At 43.0% G+C, this 10,906-nt stretch overlaps 1 protein-coding gene across 1 annotated transcript; it reads right to left on the bottom strand.

The window, feature by feature from the left end:
• Positions 1-399: 399 nt before the first annotated feature.
• Positions 400-8,543, bottom strand: LOC128082324 (fatty acyl-CoA hydrolase precursor, medium chain-like). The gene is made up of 13 exons (XM_052686382.1): positions 8,437-8,543; positions 7,451-7,655; positions 6,548-6,692; positions 5,993-6,126; positions 5,503-5,656; positions 4,812-4,913; positions 4,073-4,177; positions 3,278-3,418; positions 3,106-3,192; positions 2,232-2,379; positions 1,892-2,023; positions 1,605-1,677; positions 400-1,206 (listed from the first exon to the last, which is right to left on the bottom strand). The coding sequence occupies exons 1-13, from the start codon at positions 8,486-8,488 to the stop codon at positions 1,029-1,031; spliced, it is 1,656 nt and encodes a 551-aa protein (XP_052542342.1). The 5' UTR covers positions 8,489-8,543; the 3' UTR covers positions 400-1,028.
• Positions 8,544-10,906: the final 2,363 nt, after the last annotated feature.

Raw genomic sequence — 10,906 nt, 5'->3', positions numbered from 1 at the left:
AAGCAGTTCCTTTAAAAAACAGCACACATATGCTTGGGCCGTGAACTCAGTGGAAGGTTTCTATGTGTAGACCACACATCCTCTGCAGCTTAGCCTCCTAAGCGAAGTACCCTGTTTGGAACTGAGCAACTTGAAAGCAGAGGCCACCTTGCTGCACAGAGCTGCTTGGTCTTTCATGTCACTCACTAGTCAGCTGAGAAATAATAAATTACAGAAATGGAGAAGTGCCTATTTTCTTTGCAGCCCAGTGCCTCCATCACACACAGATTTTATGCCCATGACAGGCAGCCCCATGGCTTGTGCAGGCTCCAGCTACTGCAGACTTCAAAGAGAGGCATCCCAAGCCTGCCAGTCCCATCCTGTCCAGTCTGTGGACATGGGAAGAAAGAATCCGTATGGTTATCAGTTTGCACTTTAATAGAAGTTCTTTGTTCATACTTGTTAGTGGCTTTCACAGCACTCTCTTGGAATCAGCCTAAATTATGTGAAAGAAAATACATCCCAAAAATCATAAGTACAACGTATTCCTAACAATTTACAGAAGAAGAAAACGTGATCTCATGGCACTTTTTTGATAGACGCTCTCCTCCTCTCAAGCTATTTCCTTCCTATTTCACAAAGAGGTGGTAGGAGTATCAGACTCAATCTTCTTGATAAAAAGAGTGGAATGAATATACAGTATATTCTGAAACCTATCATATCTTCTGTATAACTTCTTATTGACTTCAGTGTATTTACTAATATTCCCCTCCTTCTCCCTTTTCAAAGGAACACCATTCAATTTAGATATCCACTGAGAAGATGCTATAGTCTGTCTGAGCCTGAAGGACTCTTTATTTTTTACCTGCTCACTTCATTATTGATTTTTATTTCCAAGAGCATCTTGCACTTCCCTTCATTGTCTCCTTTCACTGGGATCATGACAACAATTTGCATATTAGTGAGTAGAAAGTCAAGATTAAAATCGGCATTCTGACAAATTAATTTTGACTTCAGGTTTTACAAGGAAACTGTATCCTCTGCAGCTCTCACAAATCTGTGTGCTCTCGCCTTCTTTCACTCCTCATCTGTTCTGTGAGCTGTACCCAAAACTCCATTTTGTCTTCTTTCAGTTTCTTTGCTGCCTTTTGTATGAGGTCTATCTCCAGGTATCTTTCATCCAGATCATACTGAGGCCAATGCACCAAGCCTTCCCCATTGGGATTTCTGGAAGCACAAAAATGAAAAGTTACCTCTCCATTTGTGCTCTGACTTCTCAACCTGAGGTCGTTTCAGAAGACTAACAGGAGCTCAGATTGCACGATTCCAGTACCTGAACAGATGGATGTTTTTATCAAAACGCTCATCACTGGAACAGCAAACACGTAATGATGTTTGCCCTTACTCGGGGATCTAATCCTCCACTGCAGATACAAATAGCTCTTGGATTTTGTTTGGGATTGCATGCTCATTTCCAGAGTTCTTCTTGCAATCGTCAACAAGAGAAACTCTTTGTTTCAGTACTCATCTTAAACTCTGCCACATTTACAGGAACTACCATGCTGCTGCTACGCTTCAGGCAGCACAGACAAAACTTGAGCTGCAGTTAGCGCTACGGATCTCACCCGTTTCTAGCAAAGTTAGTCCAGTACTTCATAACAGTTCTGCTAAGTTTACTTTCTCCTTCTGTAGCATTCCCTGCAAAGGGAGAGAAGAAATGGCAATATTCAAAAATCAATAATCAAAAAACAGCAGTCCAGTCAATCCCAATACACTGGAACCAATTCCATGGCAAAGGAGCTATGGATTCTATTATTTCTAAAAAAAATTCTATTCTGAAAGTCCTCAGGCGAGTGAGATTAATAACAATGCTGATTTTAAAAGAATTGTTTAGCAAGCACAGATACATCACCTGCTAAGAATGGCCTTCCAAAGACAAAGGCAATCTCACTTCCATGATCTGCTTTTACAAACTCTGGAACAACGCCTGAGGCTGAGCTTGGTCGATGTTGAAATTCATAGAAGTAGACTGGGTGGCCAGCATCTAACAGAAAATAAAATTGAACGCAAGAATGCTAGTATTGCAAATGCCAGTCAACAATGATGATAAACTTTCACCAAAGCTAAATTGACAAAATCAAAACACTAGCAGATCTTTTGATAGCAAAGTGTGATGCATACATAAAGTCCAAAGACACACTCAAGAATAGAAGACAACATTTGTTTGAATAGATGCTGAACTGGAAACTCACCTCTGTGGTACCTAGCCACTTCAATGGCAGAGAAAACAAACATGTGATCTCCTATTGCATCAAAAAGGGCATCTCGCACCTGAGCACGGCTCTCTGCTTTCCCAATGTATTCATTGAATACAAGATCAACAGTGTGAGAAGAAACACCCTGGAATGAACAAGAAAGGTACTTTTCATAATGAGAACCACCCTAAAAGGAGTAACAGTGTAGACTGAGAGTGCCACCTGCGTGTCCCTGGCTAGACTCCAAACATCACCATCTTTCAGAAAAAATCCCCTGCTGCGTCCAAGCAGAGCTCACAGTTCACAGTGGTGCACCTTTACCTAACATGGATGTTCTTTGGGAGAAGAGATTTGCAAGATCAAAAAGGATGCTCTCAAATGCCTCTAGATAAATAGCTAGTGGTGATGCTAAGAGATGGATGTGGTACTCTGTTCTTCCTTCTGTGGAAACAACCCTCGTAAGAGAAATGAAATCCTGCTGGATTGCATAAGATCCATTTCTTGCTGCAGACGGCCATTACTTACTCCCTTTCAGAAAAACCCTGGGCTCTGCCATTCCCAGATTATGATAGATTCCTATGGCTCTACATGACCCTTTACAAGTACTGGCTATGTTTATCAACTTCTTAATTCTAACCTATTAATCTGCAATTTTTCAAGTTTCCTAGTTTCAGCAGAGCACAAAGCAACCAGAAAGTGAGAGCTTTGTAAATCAAATGGAAGCAAAACTTCCGATGGCTACAAGCAGGTCTCCTGGTGCCAAGCATCCCCAGGAGTCCTTTCTAGTCTCCATGTGAAGCTTCAGAAACATGAATACTGAATTATCCCACTCAAGAAGTAGCACTGGATTATTCTGGAAATGGTCTCTTACCTCAAATGATGACTCTAATGAGTTCTGTAACAATTGATACGCAACTTCTCTGTCCAGACCGTGTGTAAAATCAGGAAATTTCATCATCTTCATAACAAAGAGATTATATATTTAGGGGGCAATCTCATATTCACAAACGTATATCAGAATGAAGCCATTACAATTTTCTTACTTTAGGAAGGCCCCATCCAAATTCACAGTTATTTATTCCTAGTATGTAGGGGATTGCATTGATTGCTTTTTCAGACAGTAATTGCCTGGGACTCTTTGGAAGAAATACACCATCCACACAGGCACTGATGTGCACAGCTGCCTGGAAAAATACAAACAAAAGGCAGAATGGTTTACTTAAATTTTGCTTCTGAGAAACATTTTTACATTTTACATTTATTTTCAAAGCAAAACAAATAAAGTGACAAGTGAAAATATAGGTAATTTTCTTCAATGGATATTTGAACCCGAGAAGATTTGTGCATATTGGCACCGTATCTTAAATATTCACAAAATGTAGGTTACACTTAGTTTACATCTGCTCTTAGCAAGCACAATCCTACTGTGAATGTGTGATGCTGAGAGGGGAGAACCAACTTCTGAGTTGAATCTGCAAAGGAAGAGGGAACCCAGCAGTGTGATATGAAATTTAGACAAGGACATAATTAGGATGTTAAGTAATGTTCAGGCACTCCAGGAGAGACTGTGACTCTCATACTGCTGTCTCCTTCCTTAACAGAACCCGACAGAGAAACACGTGTAGCTCACTGCCCATACAGAGTTAAAGAGAAGGAACCTGTTCACATTTTTCAGGTGGAGTATGGCATAGCTGCAATGTTGTCCTACCTGAAAACGTAAAGAAGGGGCAGGTGTTAGATATTCTTCAAGTTCTCTTAATATTACAGGGCATGTACAGCATGCTCTGTTATGATCAAATTTGAAAGGCCCCTCATATACAAGGCATAATTTCACCTACCATTTTTAGAGTTATCTGTACTAACTCTTCCTCTGTTTTTCCTCTTAAGCATTCAACCAGAGCGGCAGAACTGGACTTTTCACAGCCAGATGCAGCAGCAATTCTCTGCAATCAATATAAACGAGTCACATTCTCATTTACTAATTATCCATATATTCCCATACATGGGCTCTACGTGCCTCTGACTCTGGAGTCCAGAGTAGGAAGAGTGGAGGGGTGGAGGGCTGTCAAAATTTCTCAGGAAGGACCAAAGCCAGTAGCATTTCAGCTGTAAATGCCAAGATAGGAAGCTTTCATAAGCCTTCATGTTGTGGGCTGAACAGAAAGACAAAACCTACCCCTCCAAAATATCTCCATTCGCTAACAGGCTGAATAAAGTTTTGTTCCTGTGAGCTCATCTGGCACCAGGTGGGGGGGAGAGAGATCTGGTGCCCTTTTCCTTTCAAAAACAGCAGCTCAACTTTTTCTGGAGACAGTATACTCCTGTACATTTCATACTCATTCACTGCCTTCTCCCACTACTTCCTCCGTTTTCTGCTTTCACTCAGACATCTGTGGATATTTGGGTATTTGGAAAGCAAAGCTTCATCCAGCGTGTGTTACTGCAAACAGGAATCCTGTCTCTAATGAAGGTGGTTGAATTTCCACAGGAAAAAAAGACCAAGATCCACTTTTTGGAATAAACAATTTAAGATGTTCAAGACTATCTCAAAAATTAAATATGCCACAAAATACCCACCTGTGCTTCCTTCTCAGGCTTTTCAGTGAATAAAGTCCTAATTGTAGTACCACTCTCTGAAATGGCCTTGTGGAACAAGCCCTTTGCCAGTGGAGATAAGACCTGGAAAAAAGAAGCAGCATCCAGAAACAAGAACAGGCATTACTGGAAATGCATTCTATTCATGACACAGGACTTCAATATCAGAAACTGCCTTTTCTGAAAAAAAGGTCATCCGAGTGTTACTCTGTGGCCTCTGATCAGAGTTCTGCTGTGCAAAGGTCTCTGGCAGCATTAACAGGGATAAGTCCACGCCTGCCCTTCCCCTCCCATAAAGCTTTGCTTACAAGACTTCAGGGAACAACACTGCGAGCCAGGTATGAATCAGGTACACATATGTCCAGCAGACTGGCTGTGCTGCAGAAGGGGAAAATACAGCTCTAAGAGAGAAGTCGGGAGCAAACGGACATTCAAATTTGAAGAGGACAAACGACATCTGGGATTCTAAGCGACATCATCTGGGTACAAAAAGAACACTTTCAACAGCCAGAAGCTGCACTGTTATCAGCTGTGTATCAGACTGAGGTGATGTGTGCTTTACCCAAAAGCCACCCACGTTTTCTCACTGATTTTTCATTAATGTACTGAGAGTGATCGTGGACAGTGGGTTTCTTTCTCAAATAATAAACATTCATGCCTGTGGTGAACTTACCAGAGCAGATACACTGATTCCCCCTGCAGATTCACCACAGATGGTGACAGATCCCGGGTCTCCTCCAAAGTGTATGATATTTTCCTGAATCCACTGAAGAGCTGCCACTTGGTCCAAATACCCCCAGTTACCACGAGCATGCCTATCCCCAGTGCTAGAAAGAAAGAACAGACTTCTTTAAACGCCTCATGTAGAAAAAAACAACACTCAGATAAATACAGCGTGCAGGACAAGGAATCAGCTGTGAAGGAGCCTCTCTGCGTAATTTAAAAAGAATTGGCTTGAAAAGGGTTGACATCAGGCCAGCAATCAAGCCACAGCAGTCTCTGAAGCAGACCTGGGACTTGTGAGTTGCTCCCAACTGTTGCATGTGTAATTAAGAAACAGCGAGTTCATTTGCCAAAGCAAGTACTCTACAGGCCTTTCCACAATGGATTTGCACACATCATTTTGGAAAAGGTTTATCAAAATCGAAGACAGCCTATCTTACCTAAAGTATCCAGCTATACCCAATCTGTACTGAATTGCCACAACAACCACGTTGTCAAAGGCTGCTAATGCTGAGCCATCATAGGATGATGCTGCTCCAAGAACTAATGCACCTCCATGGATCCATACAAAGACCTGGAAGGGGAACAAACAGAAACAGTTCAGCACAGGGAAGAGCTCCCTGTGACACAGACTGAATACCCTTGTTTGTGCTGCTTCACTCATGAGTCCTTCAGGTTGCATTTCACAAATGGCCAATGTCTTTCAAATTGGAGGCTGGCAGCCTCACAACACACTCTGATTTCATTAAATACCTGAATTTTACCAGTGCCCTGCAGGAAATCAAACACTGCCGAAGTAAAAAACCAGTAAGATTTTATTTGTCAATCCTTAAAAACTGTGCCAGTAAGTCCACATACTGTACAGGTTGCAAGTTTGCAGTACAGTACTGTCATCCTCAGGAAGCTGTTAGAAGATTCAAGGTCAGGCTCAATCTGTCACATCAAATCACAGAAGCCATCGAGCCTGCTAGAGGTTTTGCACTGATTTTCCTTACCGGCAGCTTCTCCTGTGTTTTTGTAGAAACAGGTGTGTATATATTCAGGTATAAGCAATCTTCAGACATCCGGAGATGAACTTTTTCTTTTCTATTTGTAACAACATCCGAAACAAACTGTCCTGTTACTTTGTCCTGTAGACACCTGAAAAATTAAGAGAAGGAAAAATAAATGGAAATAACAAAAACTTCAGAGCTATAATGTGCAGCTTTTTTGCAAAGTAGAAATCTCTGGTACGTTTCTCAATTGCTGGCAGCAGAAAACATACAGTAAAGTTTTAATTCTGAGTATGTTTTCATCCACTTGAGTTGCCATGACAAGGCCTGTAAAAAGGGGCCACAGTCCAGAGCGGTACAATTTGACACCAATCGCAGTTTTGCATGTTTCAGAACATTACAGAAGTACAGTTGCAGATGGATACAGCTATAAATCACTTCAAATGAAATGCATAAAAATTATTACGTAACTTCAGTAGCTTTTTGTACTGCAGTTATTAGGGTAGAGTTAGCAAAGGGGGGCAGCAGCACAACTGGAGTTTCTTACATGTCCTTTCAACCACGTGACTCATCAGCATTTTATTCCAACGTTTCCTCAGCTTCTTTCTGTTTCTGCTTCTAAGCCACGCAGCTTAACGCATAACCAAGTGCTCGCAAAAGAGCACAGGTCTGTCATCAGGTCCATACTAGCTCAGTTATGATGCCTATTAGAGAGCACTCAATAAAACAGTAGCTTATGAAGATTTCTTCAGAAACGCATTCACTGTAGCAGATGTGAGAGTAGGTGAGACGACACCAAGGAGTTTATCCGTGTGGCTTTTGGTCAGCCTGCCTATCAGCGTCCCCAAACTGCAGGTAACATAAAGTCACGGAGAACATAAAAGCTTTTCTTCCTGCTTTACTTACATTGGTGGGTAGGAAGTGGCATCTCTGACACCTTCCCATGGCTGAGGAGGCTGGGGCTCAGAAAACCTCAGTGGTCCAACAGGAGGCTTAGCAAAAGGAAGTCCCAGAAAGACATTTACGCTCCTCTCAGCCGCATCAACTCTGATTTGGTATCCTCGGGCAGTGCCGTATTTGGTCACCACTTCTGGCTGCTCTGCTTTTTGCCCTGGGGGGTGCGTGCACAACATCACATCACCGATTGGTCTCCTAGTGAGCAACTGACAGCTTTCTAAGAGCTTTGCCTACCTGAATGCGCACCTGCTCTTGGTTTCAATAACTCCTTTTCAAACACAAGCCTTCAACAAACGCTAATCGCTAGAGCTGACTTAAGTGCAGCCTCCATTCTGATAGTGCTCCCAGCTATGATCTCCCTCAGCTACACCGTGCCTGCAGCATATAACGTGCTTACTCTCCACACGCATCACTAACCGGGTGAGGATTGTTGTTACTTAAAAGTCCACCGGATTGCCCTCATAAAGAAAAGGCATTTCCTGATTTAGGAAAGGATCTGTGAGTGCACAAAACGCACTTGGGAATCTCAATAGACCCTACAGACAAACAGAAAACACCTTCTACCATACCTGAAAACAGTCAGGCACGCATGCACAAATGGCACAAACATTCAGGTAAGATTTACTTTAATCTCAGAGTGAAATTTATCAGAGTCAAACAACAAACATGGCATATTGGAGTCTCTGACTCAGCAGACAAAATATTGCAATAGGAATTGAGTTTTGCTAGCTGCACGTGAAAAAAATACGAGACAAATGCCTGAAAGCAGACCAGAGAAAGAAACAAAGAGCTCTTTGCTGTTCAGACCTCAGCTCTGTGCTACAGGGTTGGGACTTCAGGCCTCCTTTGAGCTGGGACTCCCACGGGTAAGCAAACTGCACACGCACTCTAACTCCTCGCAGCAGGCAACAGTGAAAAACATTTTGGAAGCTTACCAGCAGCTACGAGTGCTGTGAGCCCAGCGGTGAGGATCAAGGACAGCAGCATGTTCTTCTCAGTTGCCACTCTGCAGCCTACTCACACCCTGATCGACTCTGTGCGCTGCATTTATGCTCTGCCAGTAAAGCTGTTGCGCAATGCAAACAGGGATAAGGAAAGCAGTGCTCAAGCTGTGAACCGAATCGGCCGGGACCAGCCTTGAACAACTGTCATGACAGCATGGCACTGCTCCAAGGGGAGCGTAATGCAGCTTATCTGTACATGGGAATAGGGGAACCTTGGGCTGTGCAGAACGGCCCCACAAGTCTCACACCAGCTGCCCAGGGCTCCTTATAACTGCTCTTCACAGCACTTCACGCAGCAGGGATTTGCTTAAAGAAGCACTGGAAGCAGTCCTCAGAACACCAGCAGATTCTTCCTGCTGCAGAACCGTTACCATTGCCGTCTTTAACAATTAAGTCAGCACTTACTTTCACTACACAGAGAACAAACCCGGAAAACTCTCCTACTCATGCACACTTCTTGACCAAAGCAGTACAGGAAAGATCCTAGCTTTTCCTGCAGGGTCAACGCTCCACCCGCCACTCAGTCCTGTGCATTCAGAAATGTTTGGCTGGTATCTCACCATACACGAGTTTTGCAACAGCTAAGACAGGTTTTCTCCACAACTGCAGTACAGGAGCCGTATGCAACAATTTGAGTGGTAGGAACGCTTTTAATCCCACTGAAACATCAGGAGGCTTTACTTCCATGTGAACTCGCATCCATCAGTAAGAAATGCTGAATAGAAGTAGATTGCCATTCTGTAACTAGGTGGCTGTGTTTGATTTTTGTTTCCTGGCTCTGACTCTTTTCCTGGCTCTTTTTTATTCTTTTTATCTTTTTTTGGCCAGTGTCAATAGATCTTTCCCTTGTAAGCCTGTTTTGTAATCACACGTCATGAAAATAATTCTCAGTTGTCAGAGACAGCATTTCTGTAGATTATTTCAGTGACTCACTTTTTTTCAGCTCTGTGTGCCCCAAATCCAGTATTAGAGTAGTTCTACACAATGTCTTAAGCACACAGTAGTCCCGTGTGCTAAAGCTCTGTTCATGTATTCAGAAAAGATGCTTTACTCCACACCCAACGCATGTGGGCAAACGTGGGAAACTAAACTGGAACGCTCAGGGAGTGACTGGGCACAGTTCCCCCCTTCATTCACTATTCTGCCTTTCAAGCTTTACTCTTCCACCTTTCTCTGCTGCACTCTCTTTTTTCTGCTCATGTACACATTCTGCAAAATGTCTGAACCCCTACCCCATTTTCATCCCATCCACAAAGAAGATGATATCCAACTTGAAGGCCAAAGGTAGCTGCCATGCTGAAATTACTCCTTGTGCAAACGCTATCTGTACACTCTGCTGATCTCACTCACGTAATAAAATAAACAGACTGGACCTGGATCTTTACCACCTTGGCTACCAAGCCTACCAGGCCAAAGGATCTAGCAACTGGACTTAGACTTCTGCAAATGTGGAGACCCTTACTCTAATGGCATAAACTAAACTAGTGCAATCTGGAAACAGTGCTACATACCTGGGAAGTGGAATTCTTGGATGCTGCCTGGCATTTCATTTTAATGGAGAGCATTTTGCAGTTTACGTTCAATCAGTGAACAATGCACAAGTCAGAAAACAGGTCAGAAAAATCCTGCCACGTGATGACATTTGCCTCCCACACCCTAATGCACTGCTACCTGTCTTGATTTCAATCGCTGAAAAATAGAGACAAATCTCATGTTTATGGGCACGTGGCTAAAAGAGAGCCCACAAGGACATCTGCATTCAACGCTATAGGGTAGAAATGTTCAGAAATATGCATTTAAAGCGGGGTCACTTCCTCATTTAGGTGTTTTTTTGTTTGTTTGTTGGTTTTTTTAAACTCAGCCTCCGGGAAAGAGTAAACGCAGCGAAAACAGTTTGTTTCTATGTAAGAAGTGAGTTCCTCTGCACTTCTCTGCATGCACACAACACGAGCATATATTCTGTGCATCTACATACAATGCTGCTGGTGTTCTCCTTTTAAAAGGAGGAGTACAGCTCCTACAGGGAAGAGTGTGTGAAAGGAAAATCCATCAAGATCATTTCCCCCTCATAAAATACTTTAACAAAGGACAAGGGACTGCGATCCAGGCTTGTTCTTGGCAGTCCAAGCTGAAATGGGCGCTGGAGTAATTCCGGTAAATGTAGTCTCTCTCCAGTGCCAGTAATGAAGGCCTGTGACCCAGTGCTGAGAGACACTGGAACTGAGAGATGGCACAGAGCGCAGCCTAGAGCGCCGTGTAAATAAAGCACCATGGAAAACACAGAAAGCACAAAGCTAATGCTACCACGCCTGATCCTTCTGAGGCAGTTGTTGCTCATTAAAAAGAAAGAAGCTCAGGGCAGCGGAGACTGTTTCTCTCCTTTCCTAAGATCTGCGAGCAA

This window comes from Tympanuchus pallidicinctus, unplaced genomic scaffold, assembly GCF_026119805.1.
Source record: "Tympanuchus pallidicinctus isolate F22 unplaced genomic scaffold, pur_lepc_1.0 scaffold22, whole genome shotgun sequence".
Lineage (NCBI taxonomy): Eukaryota > Metazoa > Chordata > Aves > Galliformes > Phasianidae > Tympanuchus > Tympanuchus pallidicinctus.
Note: the sequence above shows the minus strand (reverse complement) of the source record. Positions and strands in the feature narration are given on the sequence as shown.

What these genes read in the sequence shown, in the direction of transcription:
- LOC128082324 (XM_052686382.1), bottom strand. Translation starts at nt 8,488, where the DNA reads ATGCTGCTGTCCTTGATCCTCACCGCTGGGCTCACAGCACTCGTAGCT. An exon ending in TACAGATAACTCTAAAAATG is followed by an intron (nt 3,419 to 4,072) that starts GTAGGTGAAATT and finishes GTATTTTTCCAG; the next exon opens with GCAGCTGTGCACATCAGTGC. An exon ending in AGTGGCTAGGTACCACAGAG is followed by an intron (nt 2,024 to 2,231) that starts GTGAGTTTCCAG and finishes ATTTTCTGTTAG; the next exon opens with ATGCTGGCCACCCAGTCTAC.